Source organism: Schistocerca piceifrons, chromosome 5, assembly GCF_021461385.2.
Source record: "Schistocerca piceifrons isolate TAMUIC-IGC-003096 chromosome 5, iqSchPice1.1, whole genome shotgun sequence".
In the NCBI taxonomy this organism is placed as follows: Eukaryota; Metazoa; Arthropoda; class Insecta; order Orthoptera; family Acrididae; genus Schistocerca; species Schistocerca piceifrons.
In genome coordinates this window covers 255,875,861-255,892,723 of record NC_060142.1, presented here as the reverse complement: position 1 = coordinate 255,892,723, position 16,863 = coordinate 255,875,861, and the positions used below count along the sequence as shown (strand labels likewise).

At 40.9% G+C, this 16,863-nt stretch overlaps 1 protein-coding gene across 1 annotated transcript; it reads right to left on the bottom strand.

Moving 5' to 3' along the window:
- Positions 1-821: 821 nt before the first annotated feature.
- LOC124797838 (allergen Tha p 1-like) lies at positions 822-11,550 on the bottom strand. Its single transcript, XM_047260885.1, has 3 exons — positions 11,465-11,550; positions 6,582-6,717; positions 822-1,060 (listed from the first exon to the last, which is right to left on the bottom strand). Exons 1-3 carry the CDS (start codon positions 11,522-11,524, stop codon positions 864-866), a joined length of 393 nt encoding a protein of 130 aa, XP_047116841.1. The 5' UTR covers positions 11,525-11,550; the 3' UTR covers positions 822-863.
- Positions 11,551-16,863: the final 5,313 nt, after the last annotated feature.

The window sequence follows — 16,863 nt, the reverse complement described above, 5'->3', positions numbered from 1 at the left end:
GAGGCAGTAGTTACAAGTAGCTAAGCTGTTTCTCTGCTGCTAATACCTTGGAAATCTACGTTGGACACTGATGGTGCTAGGATGTTGGGTTTCAAAGAGAACGATAGGAATATAAGAATTTATATTTACTGTTGGCAAATCACTATAAAAAAGGAAAAAACTGCAAAATTTTTACAATACCAAAGTTTTTCGCTATATTATTGTCAGTAATTATGCAGATAACGTCTACAAAAAACTTCACTTACGCTAAGCAAGATTCCTTTGAAGACAAAAGTCACTGTTCTTGTTGTTCTGCCGAAGGCCTGATTCATGTCATGAGATAAAGTTGTAACGAATCCTTTAGGTACACATGAACTGTAGGATGATATCATGTCTGGAGACATGGACATCAAGAAACTGGGGCAGTGTGTCAATGAGAAATTGCCGCTCGTTGTTGTGCCAGTTAAGTGAGACTCCCTGTTGTTTGCTTAGGAAATCACTAGTGTCTTCTTCAATTTGTTGAAAAATCTACGGCTGTGGCACTCCATGACCATCTATCCAGTTTCTGTGTATGTCCTCAAAAAGAATGTATGGTACACCTTGTCATAAATAATTAAACAAAACCCTTTCACTTATGGCTAGTCTCTTTCATGCTGAAAGATTGACTTCTGGTTCTTGAGACCCAAAAGTGCAATTGGCGCTGATATTAAAATGAAATGTTGCTTCATCACTGAGGTGAAAGCAGATCGTTTCTGTGTTCACAGAACAAACGAGTTTAGCAGCTGCATGTATTTCCGTGTTTGTGGGTAGATCGAAATGATTTTTTACATTATAGGGTAAATTATAGATTTATTGAATATAAGAGTTACAAGGGATGATGGTGATTAGAGGTGGATGCCGTGCTCAGCCCAGGACTTGGCGTACTTCTTCCTGTATTCTCCAGATGGGTCGTACTTGTCCAGCAACTTCTTCATGAGGTCTGGGTGGCGGCGCGAGACCTCTCCGAAGAAACCTCCGATCTTCTTGAGCTGTGTCTCAGTGCACTTGGCGCAGTCTGTACGCACTATTTCGGGCAGCACCTCTGCAAAAGAAAATACTGTTAAAATCATCGAATTTTGTTGTGCTCCGGGATGGAGGCCGGTTTTGAATTTGTAGATTGGGGTGAGCAGTGCGTAAATTGTTGACATAGTCGCTAGGGTCCTCAGGCGTCAAAACACAACTACTCCTTAATTTTTCTGGAAATACTACTGCGTCGTCTCAACCGTTCTGCCACATAATCACATTCCCAGAATCAAAACTTGTCGTTTGACGTCAGGCCTGCAGTATCAAGGCTGTTTAGAATGTGTAGATTGGGGTGAGCAGTGCGTAATTGTTGACATAGTCGTTAGTGTCCTCAGGCGTCAAACACAACTAAAATGGTTTGTTCAAATAACTCTGAGCACTATGGGACTTAACTTCTGAGGTCATCTGTCCCCAAGAACTCAGAACTACTTAAACCTAAATAACCTAAGGACATCACACACATCCATGCCCGAGGCAGGATTCGAACCTGCGACCGTAGCGGTGGCGCGGTTCCAGACTGTAGCGCTCACAAACGCTCGGCCAAAACACAACTACTCCTTGATTTTTCTGGAAATACTGTCGCGACATCTCAACAGTTCTGCCACAATCACATTCCCAGATTCAAAACTTGTCGTTTGACATCAGGTCTGCAGTATCAAGGCTGTAGCCAACGACAAAAGATGAATGACGGGTCTCAGGCGTTTTAAAACATAGCCATTTGGCTAATTGACTATACTGCAGAAGAAACTACCCCATTAAAGAAAAACTTAGGTACCAACCACGCTACTACGACTTCATATGGGGAAACATTAAGTCACGAACGTAATGGAACATTGGTTTACATGTTAACTTTGTTACGAGGACGTATAAATATTTGACAACAACAGGATTACATACAGAATAATAAGATGTACTAGGTAATAACATATACAGAAAATTTATCATAAACTATATCACGGCAAATATGTGCAGTTCTGCAGCATATGTAACTCCTACAAATTCTGTACGTAGGGATATCGACGACAGTAATAGCTTTTCCAGTTTAGGCTTACAGATAACTACCTCACAATCATACAGCTTGTGGATAAAGATAAAAGAACACTTGTTGTAAAGACATGCAGAGAAGACGATTTTTCACCAGAAATCATCCTTGTTCCAAAAAAGTATTGGTACAAGTTCACAAGCGTTAACATTTCGAAGCAGTTTACATTTTTTCGTATACAGAGACGTTTGCGAATAGACTCGAAAGAAAGGAATCTTATAATTATTGACCAAATAAGACACTCTACAGAGAAACCTATCACTAAAATTTAGGTTCGAGATTTAGCATGTTTTCATTCGATTTGAAATTTTCATAGCTTTTTCCCCTCCCTCACTCCTCAAAGTCGTCAGAAACTCAAGAAGTGGCGTCAACTGTTTACACACGTATCAGTCAGCAACCTTGAGTAGATACGCTTAGGACATGACACTTACTCTTCACGACGGAATGCTAGTTACGAAAACCTTTCCAAACAGGTGGCTGAATAACCTTATACCTTAGTGGCAAAAGGAAGGGTCCTTCTTCGACAATTCTCAACGTCCTGGGAGTTTAAAAATGTGTATAGGGACAGGAGATGAGATTCTCGCGAAACTGAAGCTGTGAGGGCGAGGCATGGGTCACGCTTCGATAGCTTGGTCGGTATAACACTTTAGACGTTCTTGGATAGCTCATTAGGTAGATCAATTGCCTTCGAAAGGCAAAGGTCGGAGTCTGGAGTCCCGGTATCGCAGTTTCATTCTGCCAAGGAGTTTCAGTATCAAAACTGTTCGGTAAGCACATAGAAATCAGAGGCAGTGGGATTTGGTACTAATCTTTTCGTTCGTGTACTGCTGAGGTTTTTAATGAAATATGGGAAGACATTACATCTGTTTCATCCTGAAACTCTTGCACCATAAACATATAAACACCAAGAATAATAAGCCGCCGCTTACGAATGCCAAATTCTATGGTGAGTGTGGCAGTAGATTATTAGATATAGAAGCCTATTGGGTGGGAACTAGTGCATCAATTTTATGTTGAAAAGTAATAACAAGATTTCCAATAAAATGATTTTAGTAAAATAGTTCTAAACATTGAATACATGTGTAAAATCGGATAATTCACGCACATAGACAATGAAATTCAATACGAAACAAGCTATTACGCTAATAGATTTGAGGAAATATTTGGGCTTCAAGTGCCTTTAGAATAAGTTGACTAAAGTCAAAACACAAGCATCGATTGGCTGAAGAAGGGCCAGGAAATGTGGGTCTGACATTAACTAGGCAGTCATCCCAACCTCGTACATCTGTCCTTAGCGAACTGTCATAAGGCGAGTCGTACAGGATAGACGGAATGCCATCTTCCACTGTTGACCTTACAAGATTTGAGGCTAGGAAAGGAACAGATCAATTAGCGGAGAATGATAGTGGTAATTAGGCATTTACTTGTGATTAACTGAGTACGAAAAGTTAGGGCGACGTAGTATCTCTTGCTGGAAGCACTGCGAGAGTAAGTTCGCGGCGTAGCCTACGCCATGGAGAAGTCCACTGATATAAGCCACTCTAACGAAGGGCAGATTGTTATGGTTCAACGCCGCGGAAAGAGCATCTATCAAACGCCGAATGTGGTCGGCTTTTCACGTAATTATGCCGTGAACCGGTACGGAAACTGTTTGAAGGTTGTGAAACTACGGGTACACCACAAGCTGATGGACGTCCACGTTTCATCACATAACGTGGAGCTCGGAGATTTCCCGTTCTCCGGGCACAGGTGTTTCGGAGCACACCAGTGAGCGTCCACCTCCGCAGGACAATGTAATTCAATACGAAACAAGTTATTACGCTAATAGAAATGTGTTTTCACTGTGAAACAGCGACTTCGCCAACTGTGACTGCAATTGACACGCCGTTATCGGTATTGGGCCGTGGATCAAGTGGAAGCGTGTTGCCTGGTATGCTGAGTCACATTTCTTGTTACTCCAGGTCGGTGGTCATGCCCGGATATAGCGTCCTGAAACCGAACGTGCATCTCACCGAGGTTACCGCCTATCGCGCTATGGATGACTTTTACTTGGGCTTCCATAGGATCTGTGGTAACAATCGAAGGCACCATCACAGCTGTGGACCACAATAACATTATTGCAGACCGCCTGTAGCCTATTATGTTTGATGTCTTTCCCGATGGTGAAGGCATCTTCCAGCAGTATAACTGCCCGCGTCACAAGACCAGAATCATCCTACAGCAGTTTTAGGAGCACGACATTGGTATTTTGGTCACCAAATATATATGAAAAGACACAAATGGAACGCATCTGTGACGCTTCAGGGCGCCAACTTCACCCCTACATATCTCCGGCCCGTGATTTACAGAAAACTCGTGGCCAGTGCGTAGATATTTGGTGTCATAAACCTTCACAGACCCAACAAGGACTTTTAAAATTCTTGCCGCGCACACTTACTTATTACGTACTATAAGTGCACCAAAAGGCTACTAATCAGCTGGTCACAAAATTTTGGCTCAGTAGGGTGTGGAATTAAACGCAATTTTGAACGGTAATAACAATGAACAACTGGACGATACCTAGGCCTCTCACTAGCTCAATGGATTGCTACATCACTACAGTCATTAGACGAGCCTGAAGATGTAATAGGATGGAAGGTGAGTTAACACCATGAGTAGTGTTTTAGTGTCATGTGTTATGCTTTGGTGAACCAATTAATATTCTTTCTTTCATTTAGAGACGGTGTGTGTAGTATTTTGAACTGATTTTTGTTCCCAGACAGCTTTGTTGATGGTACACAGGGTGGTGAGGAATAAACTGAAAAGCTTGTAAGGGTGTTGCAGATTAGGTTATGCTAATAAATAATTGTTCAGCTGATAACACGATAAGTTGCGCTGTTCCGGAGTTAATTACCATTGTAGTTAGCTAATCAGGCGTAGATGATGGGGCAGGCTTTGCCTCGAGTTAGATCCTTGCTACCGTCCCATGTTCAACTTTTGTATCGCTGTCTTGTTCGGTTTTAGGAAACCAAACGAGGAACACGTTTGGAGACGCCTTCTCTGGCTCGCGCAACGCCCTGATTGACTAATTTAAATGCTAACTCAGTCAGGAACGGCGCAATGTTTGGAATTTCATTCTTAAAAGTTGTTTCTCAGCACAAGCTACCCTGGAACACTTTTACTAGCTTTTCAGACTGTTTCTGACCGCCCTCTATAATTGAGGACTACAGAGCAATTCAACACATGTCGTAGGGAAGAATTAACGCTTGTGATTGATAAACAATGTACCATTTTAATCGACCAAATTGTTATGTTTTTACTAGTCCACTGGTGATAAAGGGGTATAGTGTGACCACAGTGATTTCTGCAGTGGGTATATCTGTGTGCATCCTGTGGAGTGCAATAGAACATTATTATATGAAAGAGAATCCACAGTCACCCAAGATATGAGGTGATGTATAAAATTGTAACACCTATGTCAACTTTTCGTTGTGCTTTTGCTATAAAGCATTTGCTGCAATTAGTTCAGTTTCTTGTACAAGTTATTTCTTGGCCTCTCTCCTGTCTGTACAGAAAGCAGAAGGTGATATTGATAATCCTTGTACAACTTAGGTTAATATGCTCCAAAGCTGTATTACTTTTGTTCCGTATTAATAATATTCTCTGTGCTAACATTGTTTTAAATGATTTTCCTGGAATTTAACGAGTAACACCAAATGAATTTGGATGTTGCTAATACGGCGTTGCTATTGATCGGCATAATGGAACCAGTGTTTACTGAACATTCGTTTTAAGGAGTTCGATCTTTTTAAAAGAAGCATTCTTAACCAACGCAAATACTGGTGTTAATATACGTTTATTTCTTTCCATGGCCACAAATCACTCTGTTAGTGACGGACCAACAGTCATTGATTGTGCCGGTTTTTATCGCCACTCCCGCTAACAAGATAATTCCGCTTTCTCTTCTTGCTAACCACGTAACACAAATAATATTAGATTATTCACTAAGGAAGAAGATATATAGGTGGCCTGGCGTTGCGTTACAGGGTAAGGAGATAAGCTGCACAGCTAATCAAATGTGCGTGCCTTGGAAAAGTTGACTCGTACCGCAGTAAACCGGGATTTCTCTAATTTTACACTGGGGACCAATAAGTACTATGTATTGTGGGAGAAGAATTAATTTCCTGTATGGAATTGGAGTATGGTCTCGGAGGTTGTTCACTGTGCACAACATAGTTCTTGCAGTATCAACCACAGTAGACAGGAATTTCAGACTGACTTATACCTTTATCCCAACCCATATATTTCTTTCTAAGCAAACTTATTTAAATTCGGGGAACAATCATGTTCCAATAGTCATTGCTCCATTGGGGTCCCGTTACTGCAATCTGCAGCTACGTGATTACTGAATACAGACTCACTGCATCCACGGCATGGGCCTCATTTTAAGTGTGTGAGCCTGTGGTGTGGGCTATACCATACTACTGGGTAGCAGACTGTAGACTACGATTGGTCTCACTCTTGAGCGCCTTCGCGGCGGGTCTGCACGCTGCATCTCCTTCTTCCAGCAGGCAGCGCATCGCATCCTGGACTCGAGTTTCATCCGACAGTACCTCCTTCAGGTCTAGGCTGTCAAACGTGGCCGCGTACTTCTCCTGCAACACAGCACACCACTCGCTGTAACCAGAGGACTCATTGCAGGCACAGTAATTCGTATTTCCGAAAGAAACTGTCGATATTGCCCGTACCCTTCAAATTACCATCCTGGCAATCGCTTTAAACTGCAACTCGGGAGCCTGTCGGGGAACTGAAGCCACCTTCTTCCCGAAAATGTCTCTAGCACCTTGCCAATGATCCACCTCACGTAGTACATTTCTGAAGTCTTCCTTAATGAGTTGTTGAAGGCATATATACTAAAATTAGCATTGGTATGTGTGTACGCAATAAATGTTTGCTAAGTGTGTACATAAATTACACGATTAATTTTATATGCACAAAAGGTGAAAATGTCGTTAACGACCACATCCCAAAACTTTGTCACCTAACTCGGGTACAGCACCAGAAGATGAAGAAGTAGAGGAAACTTAAAAAACGACAGCGGAAATTGATCGTTGATACTGTCACTTGTATTTCAAACTAGAACTCCGTTACTTTACATATACACATGTTGTGCAGGCCCTTACTGTGACTGTTTGAAATAGAAATATAGACCCATCGCAAAGAGTTACTAAATTTTAAGTTCCTCTTATATTATTATTTACGACGTAATTTGGAGGCTTTGCTCCTTCAACAGCTGCTGGTTCGCAGGTTTAGTTCTAGTTACATTGTTCTTGGAAAATCATTGATGTAGAAGTGTGTAAGTTTTAAATTTATCGCTTTTTGTTCAGAATTCTTTTGGTGGATTCATAAGACGAAATATTCCCTTAATATTTTTTGCTTACCTTTCTCGAGGGCGCTGCATTCGGACTTAACACATTCAGAGTTTACAGACATCACTACAAATGTTACACGCACCTAGCGTTTCCTCGTTAAGAGAGGTATTACATAGTTTTTCTATTGATGAAGATATTAATTTCTTACAGGTTTTTACGTTAAAGTGTATTAAGTATAGTCTGTTTCTCAAATATGTCATCCATTTAATTAAAAACTCTAAAGCGTATCACAGAATTTGAATTCTGAATGATATTGGATAAACTTCCTCGGTTTGTAATTTGATATGTTTGCAAAAATAACATTTTCTACAAAAAGAGGATGTACAGTAAATAAAACTAAGTGGAATCTGTTGCATATGATGTGGTTCGAGAGAAGAGGTAAGTTTCGCTAGGGTCCTTATTACTTTTGTGTGTTCGTTGTCAATCGTTTCGTTCAGAATGACAGCTGACTGTCGTTTTTTGTTTCTGTGTACGTCTGAGCTTTCCGTAATCCTTTACTTTATGCCTTTTGATTGTGCATTCGAAATGGTCAGTCAGGTATTCATGTTTGTCGTTTTGTGTTCTCCCTGGTGCAGAAGGATTCCAACAGTTCACTTACTGTAATCATTTCGTGGAAGGCCTCCATACGTTCTAATACGCTTCCCTGTGTCTAATATACAAGTTGTGACAACTATGCTGAAATTTATAGACTGAAGCCTTAATTGGGTTTACGTTATTTGCTAATTGGGTATGATGGATTAATGAGTTACTTTTGAACGACAAATGATGTTGACCTCACATTTGTTCAGGATCCTAGTTATTCAGTAGCGGATGGGACCAGTAAATGTAATACTATCGCGTGGTATGGGACTAATAAATGGTTTACTATCGCGTGGTATGCTGCTATTCAGTTGCAGATGCAGCTATTCTGGCGAGTCGGTGAAACCGCGACCTGCGGTAATGGTGAGCAACAGCCGACTGGACCGGTCTCACTCCCGACCCACATCGCATGTACGCCTGTGTGTGTGTGTGTGTGTGTGTGTGTGTGTGTGTGTGTGTATGGGTACCGCTGACCCACACTGACTTATTGTTTTCCAAAGCCAAGTACGGTTACCTGGTTTGCATACAACGTATCTTTGCTGCCAGTCTACTTCTGCTAGCCGGTAATCACTTCTTCGCGTAGAGATATAATTAATCTTCCCTGTAGCGCTATTTGTTTCTCCCGTTTCTCTCCCAAGCAACCATATTTTACTTACTTTTGTGATCGTATACATTATTTTTTAAGTCAACATCCCTTTTCCTCAACACACTATGATCGGCAGAAACGAATGCGATGTGGTCAGAAAGTTTTTTTAACCAGTTTCTGACATTGTGCAACAATATTGCGCTAAAGTTCACTGTTTGTGGAAAATTTTAACATAAAAGAGATTTTCAACTACCATAGGCAAAAAGGCATCATGGATGCGCAGCTGCAGACCTCCATTTCACAAATGTAACATATTAATAACGAATTAGAGACTCCCTCTTCATTTTGTCTTATCACAAATACATTTTATTTGTTTGAAAGTATTTATTAACTGTATAATATGTATACAGCATAGCCATAAATAATAACCGTGGCCAGTGCGGTAATCCGTTATCTGTCGTACAAGCCGATAGTTCTAAATGAATTTATTTTCCTGGACGACAAACATATTTGTCATTGTCGCCTTGAGTTGTGATTTGCCTATTGGATGTATGGATAAAATCGAAGTTACCTATTGCTACTACGACCTAACGTGCTTACTGTAATTGAAAATGTTAGTCGAGTTGCAATTACAGGTTATGTGGCCCTACTGACACTCGCTGACCTCTGCACGTTGTACAAGCCAGAAGAAAAATTCTGAATCCAAAACATAGTTTTAGACACATAGTCATGTGTATACAAGGACGTATCATAAATTCATGATTACTATTTCACGTCGTACGATACGTTTTTAAAGAGTTTTCTCTCATTTCCACAACCACCCTCATCCCAACGAATGCATTCATTTCACATACTGCCATTGTTGAAGACTATAAAAGTAAGAAGGTTATGCACAGGCCCCTTGGTTGACGTTTATAGTGAATATTTAGCTGTCAGTAGTGGCGACGGGATCATTTCAATACATTTCATAAGTGTTTGGTAGTATCCATAAAGTAGACATTCGCTGCCATTCTTAAGGTAAAAGTGAGCTTCATGATAACAATGCCACCCCTTACGTACCACGCACCTAACCATTAAAGGGGGCGGGAGGCGGGGGAGTGGAGTGGACAGTCGTGTTTGTGCTCCTCTACGATTCAGCCACCGTACGGTTCGTGCAACCACAACACATACATATCTGTAGAGAGGCCAGACTAGCATAGGGTTCCGGAAGTAGTACAGCAACGTTTCCATGTAGTTGCAGGAGCAACAGTCTGAATGACTTATGCTGCAATCTTACATAAGCCAACAAGGAGTTGGTGTGTTGGTACTGTGATTGGCTGAAAAGGACGGGAGTTTACAGCTATTATATTTTCCGAGTACATGCCGTTTTAATCCTACGTTTATTGATGATGGTAGCCCCTTTGATAAAATATTGTGGAGGTAAAATAGTTCCCTACCAGGAATTTCGGATGAGGACTACTGAACTGGTCGTTGTCATTAAGAAAAACAAATCCCTTGATCTGTAGGTCGAAACATGGAGTAGCACATATTTTAAACGTAGAGGCGTCTGCAGGAGAGAAGACGAGAACAGCTACATCAGTCTTCGCACTGAATACCATAACAACAAATTATGTCTTAGCTTACGTCACTATTGTCGGTAACCACTCCTTACGGCGGAAGGGCAAGTATGCATAATAGAACAGCAAAACAAGTGCGTTCACAGGAATCTCACAAACTACGTGCTACTGCGCGTTCTCAAATCAGAATGCCTATCAGTGAATGTGACATAACCACAGTTGGAAACATGGAAGCAAAAATCGAAGAAAAATCAAAGGACAAGTCTTTAATGAAGGTGTAAAATTCAGGTCAACATAGAAATCTACCTGAATATGGAAGCAATTTTGGGTACCATGATGGAAACGATGCTCCCAGTTTCACTGACTGAATAAAAATAAGTTGTCGTACGACATATTCAACTGCTGTGTGGTTATGATTAAAGTGAAACTACTCACCGTTCTGTGTGAGCTGTAATTATTGTATGGCAACGAGATGTGGTAATTATGCTAGTGCATTAATGTGGAACCTATTTATGGTGAAAAAAAATAGTTTCGAATTTGCCCACAAGGTGCAACTCTAGCCCTGTAAAATATCTCGCCGACGTTTCCGGCGCACACACTGAACAATTTGTGTAAATCAACATTATTCCTATCTCATTGGTTTAACATTTTCTGCCCACGTCCTGTTCCTAATCCATTACATATGGTAACATTTATATACTTCTTGCATTCACAGCGCCAAATTTGCACCTGGTGGCCAAAATTGGAACTAATTCTTTTTCCAGTGTAAATGGGTTCCACTTTAAAGCAATAGGATATGTACAAGTGTCGGTTCCGTATGATTATCACAGCCGACACTGGGCCTCTGTGAGTAGCTGAACTTTAATAATAACAATCTGGTAGGTTATTAAGAAGACAGCTGAAGTTAGGAATGCTTACAAACTTGAAGTCATATATTTCCTATTGAAACTACAGCAGTCTAAGAAAGTGTAAAATGAGATATCTCAAATATTTGGGGACCCACGAACAGAACATCATTGTAGGAGAATGTCAGCATGGGGCCATAGCTACCAGGCTACTTATAAACTTACTAGAAAACAAAGGTCCTACAGCAGTTCCTTAGTGGTGCGCCTGAAGTAGGTTTGCTACCTGAAAGCATTGTGGGCAACTGTGTATCAAGAATTGTGGGTGCTTATGGAAGACTGTGTCTAATTGAAGACTTTGCACAAGAAACGCGGAGTGGCTCTTGGCAACGAGAGGTGATGCTTACCTCGGTGGCCGCGACGAACGCCAATGAGGCGCAGAGGAGCAGAGCTACGTGACACTTCATGCTGGTGGTGTCGGCGCTGTGAGCTACCTGTTGTCGACTGTGCCGCAGTGACGGCTGGCGCGGCTTATATGCCGGCCTGGCGTGGCCTGGAGTGGCGGCGTATCGCTCTGTGATTGCCGGAGGAGGGAGCGGGGGTCGATCACCCGACACCTCAGCCCCACTGGTTCACAGCGGGCCACGGCCGGTTACCACCTCCACCACCACTGCCGGTGTTCCTCATTGATTACAAGCCACGACCTAGTCTCCTCAAACACTCTCCACCGCCTCACACAAATGCCGAAAACACACCAAGGTTCAGGTATCATCGTTGACCAAAGCTTTCATATTAAATTTTGTGAGTTACAAAGTAACTTTCGTTTTTTCTAGGCGAATTCTCAGTCTGTGTTGTTCCAGTTATTAGTGTTCCACACCTCAGTCGATAGAAGAGAAATCCTTATAGTATCACTTTGTTGCATCTGCCCCTCTGGGTGCCTGTTTGTCACACTTTTCTCAAGGAAAGAATGGTTAAAAATATCAAGGTTAAATTTATATCATATTTTAATCTGTAAGGTCTCTGACGGTGAATGAGCTTAAGCTATTGGGTTAACAAGGTCAAAAAGATAAGGCCACTTATGTCACATATTTCGATACTCGCTAACTAACTCATCAAAACCTATACGGTATTTCATGTGACCTAGAAATATGAAATTTGACAAGAATCAAAATTTCACATTACAACTAAAGAAAAATATCCGAAAATTATTAAAACGGAATTATAACACACGAAAAAAATTCTTTTGGGTTGTTTATTAAATAACTGTCTGTCTATTCATCCATCTTTTAAGACCTCTTTTTATTAGCAACAGGTAGACGTATAAATTTGAAATTTGTGACGTATTCTAAGGTCTGCAGTCCTTGGCGGTGTAATTAACGTAAGCCTCAAACTCAATGGAATCAAAAGGTATTGCTATTTATGTCACAAATTTTCGTGCTCACAAACTAGCTCATCCAAACTATAGAGTATCTGCAAGGAAGCAAGGTCTCACTCTACATGCAAAGGAAAAAAGTCCATAATTGGTCATTTTTAATTAAATCATATCACTTCTTTCTCATTTGTTATCCGAATGCCTGCCTATCCTGTTAAGATCCCCTTTTCTCAGGAATGTGTAGGTGTATATCTTCCCTGCATCGATATCGATAAAAAGCCAGAAATGTCTAGATTCTCAATTCCTGGTATCAATGAAATGTCTGTATAAATAATAAAGTTTCTACCAAACCCTCGGTACGTGAGTCCTACTCGCACTTCTCCGGATGTTTATTTGTTTATTTTTCTTTCGCAATGCACGAAGTGACTCTGTTGACTCATAACCAGCACCGATTCAGAAAATGTCGCTCTTGCGAAAGACAATTGGCTGTTTATTCTCAACAAATAATGAGTGCTAACGACAAGTGATCTCAAGAAGATTATTTCCAGATTTCCAAAGGGCGACTGACAATTTTCATCACAGATGGCTTCTATTCAGTGTGACATCCTCATAGTTGTCCGACTGGATTCGTGACTTCCTGTTAAAACTATCACAGTGAGTAGTATCATGGGACGTCATCTACTCAAACAGAAATGGTATCTGAGGTTCTCAAATGTAACGTTATAGGCCTTCTGCTGTTCGTAATTATTTAAAGAATTTAACAGACAATCTCAGTCGCCCTATCAGTTTGTCTGGTCTATGTGAACGAATTGCAGAATAATTTCGACAAGATATCTGCACGGTTGGCCCCAAAGAAGAAATAGTGTGAAGGCCTTCTCACGAATACTAATAAATTTCATAAAATTTCGGTTATATGTTAAATAACACAGATTTAATGGTCGTAGATTTAAGAATGGGAAAAGAAATTTCGGAATTACTAGATGACGATCAGTTCAGCTTTAATAAAGGTGAAAGCACTAGAGAGGCAGTTCTGACGTTGCAATTGATAGTGGAAGCAAGACTTAAAAAACATCATCCACGTTCATAGAATTTGTCGACCGGGAATAAGCGTTCCTGAATGTCGAAATGTGCAAAATGTTCGAAATTCTGAGGCGAATAGGGGTAAGATGTAGGGCAAAACGAGTAATATACAATATGTACAAGCGGCAACAGGGAATAATGAGAGTGGAAGACCATGAGCGAAGTGCTCGGAGTAAAAAGGGTGTAAGAGAGGGAGGTAGTCTTTCGTCCCTACTATTCAATCTAAACATTGAAGGAACCATGACGGAAATAAAAGAAAGGTTCAAGAGTGAGACTGAAATCCAGGTTGAAAGGATATCAATGATGAGATTCGCTGATGATTTGCTGCTCTCAGTGAAAGTGAGAGAGAATTACAGGATCTGTTGAGTGGAATGGACAGTCCAATGAGTACAAAGTATGGACTGAGATTACATCGAAGAAAGACAAAAAGAATGAGCGGTAGGAAAAATGACAAACTTGATATCGAAATCAGGAATCTCGAAATAGCCGAAATTAAGGAATTTTGCCACCTAGGAAATAAAATAACCGAGGACGGACGGAGCAAGGAGCACACAAAAAGCAAACTAGCACTGGAGAAAAGGGCATTCCTAGCCAAGAGAAGTCTGCTTCATTTTAAGGAAGGAATTTTTGAGAACGTACATTTGGAGAACAGCATTGTATGGTAGTGAAACATGAATTGAGGGAAAATCGGAACGGAAGTGAACCTAAGTATCTGACATATAGTGCAACAGAAGAATTAGGCGGAGTGAAAAGGTAAGGAGTGGGGAGGTTATCCGCAGAATCGGCGATCATAGGAGTGTATGGACAAAACCGGTAAGAAGAAGGGCCAGCATGATAGGACATCTGTTGAGACATGAGGGAACTGTTTCCACGATGGAAGAGAGAACTATAGAGGATAAAAACTGTTTATGAAGAATAAGATTGGAACACATCCAGCAAATAACTGAGACGTACGGTGCTACTCTGAGACGAAAAGACTGATACAGGAGAGGAATTCGTGGTGTCGCATGAAACATCATACCAATCTGAAAAAAATAAAAAGAGGGAGATTGAACTAAATACATTGATTTTACCACTACGCACGAACTGAAATCACTTAGGAAATGTCATAGGAGAGATGAACCAAAGACTAAAGTATTAGAATATGCAACAGAAATACTAAGAAGACTGCACATACTACGCTTTTTCGTCCTTTTTTGTAGTATCGCAGCACATATAGGATCCTTACCGGCTATGAACGGATAACGTGAGAAAAGTTCAAAGAAGGGCAGCTCGTTTTGTATTATCACGAAATAGGGGAGAGTTGTCACGGATATGAAACGCGAGTTGTCTCAATCATTAAAAGCCGGCCAGGGTGGCCGAGCGGTTCTAGGCGCTACAGTCTGGAACCGTGCGACCGTTACGGTCGCAGGTTCGAATCCTGCCTCTGGCATGGATGTGTGTGATGTCCTTAGGTTAGTTAGGTTTAAGTAGTTCTAAGTTCTAGGGGACTAATGACCTCAGAAGTTAAGTCCCATAGTGCTCAGAACCATTTGAACCATTTGAGCCAATCATTAAAAGATAGGCGTTCTTCGAAGTGGATACCGCTTAGAAGGATATCTGCGCTCCCTTAACATTAGGCGTGTTTTTATTTCTGTAGTTTCACTGGATAGATCAGGACGGCGTTTCATTTCTGATGCTGTCTCACACGCAGGAAAAATGTTGATGGCATCTTTACCCTCTGCCATAGATGTGCAGAGTATAACACAGACACAACGTGAAGGTTCCCTTTTCTGACCCAGGAAAACTAAGGATAAAATTGCATGTTTGCTTCCAGAAGTAAATGACTGATTTGTATCCCACGTTAAACGACGAACCCAACTTAGATAAACGACAGATTCCCAGTACTAAAATTTGCCCTGTGTTGTTTCCAATCAATATTGCGCAAAAGTCTTTCTAACGTTTGGTGAAGGAAACGGGGTAAAATATTTTAGATGAAATCGACAACTTCGAAAATATTCTCAAAGAATTAAAACTTCAAATAAACGTGAAGTTTCCTGGTCTGTAATGTTTTGACACTGTTTAGCATTATTTTATTCTTCTGTTCTGTCGACTAATACCATTATTATGACCTTCAAATGACACTGTTGCTGCGAAAAAAATGGATCCTATTTATTGATCGGTTTTGCAAAATCCCAAAATATATAAATTCGGGAGCAAGAAGTCATTCCTAGCACCGTTTCTGTCACAAGATTTGGTGCAGTCTTCGTAGTATTGCTTCTGGTTGACGAAGAAATCGCAGTCGCTCTCAAACTAAGCACAATAAAGTTCATAAGATTTCGTGCCTGAATTTTTAGTACTGATGGAAACGTTTCTTTCCAAATTGGATAGATAAATAGTTTTTTCCGATATCTGCTATGTAGTCTGTTATGATTATGTTGGGCTCGTTCACATTTGTTATTTAAAAATAATTGCAGGTATTGTAAGGTCTGAGGATGAGACAGAGATAAAGCTGAGATGTGTGTCAGTGCCGTCGGGTTCAAACGAGACTGACTAATTGAGATTTTAGCCTTGCAGTCACCGTGATGAGGTAGAGAAGATGGTGGTGTAAGAACGAAACGGAGGCCTGGTGCTGTTAACCGGGGTTTCGACGTCTTTGTGAGATAGTGTTGCAATGTCCGCTGGCAGACGTGGAGGCAGATTAAGCACTTCTACCGAAGTAGGGAACAGTTACGAGGGTATGCTGAAACGTAATGCCACCAAGTTTTTCATTCTGTTCTAAATATCGGTTGACTTGTTACCTGTCATGCTTATTAGACGGTCGACTTTGTCGCATCACTAACGCATATTGTAACCCTCTGCCGTCAGAGGGTACAGAATTGAAGCGTCTAACACGGCATTGGTAACGTAACTATGTCAGTGAGTGTGAAACAGCACAGAAACCTGACGGCACGAATTTGATGACTTCGTCCACACATAAGCTCCCTCTCCTTGAACATGAGAATAAAAGATCACACATGAGCGCAGCTACATCCGCAAAAGTCTGACGCCTTGGGTTCACTGTCACTCATTTTCCTCCATACAATCCTGATTTCAACCCATTCGATTTTCATGCTTTCAGAACTTAAACAACACCTTCAAGAGTTTAACTTTCAAAGTGATGAAGCGGTGCAAGCAGAGGTGAGGTTGGACTCCATCAAAAAAGTCAAACATTCTGCAGTGACGATATGAAAAAACTGGTGTCTCGTAGAGAGAAATGTGTTCATCGCCAGGCTGACTGTTGAGAAATAAATATTTAGGCATGAGGACTGAAGATGTAGAGTATTAATAAAGTCATTTAATTAAAAAAACTGTTTAGAGTCTTTACATGAAAAA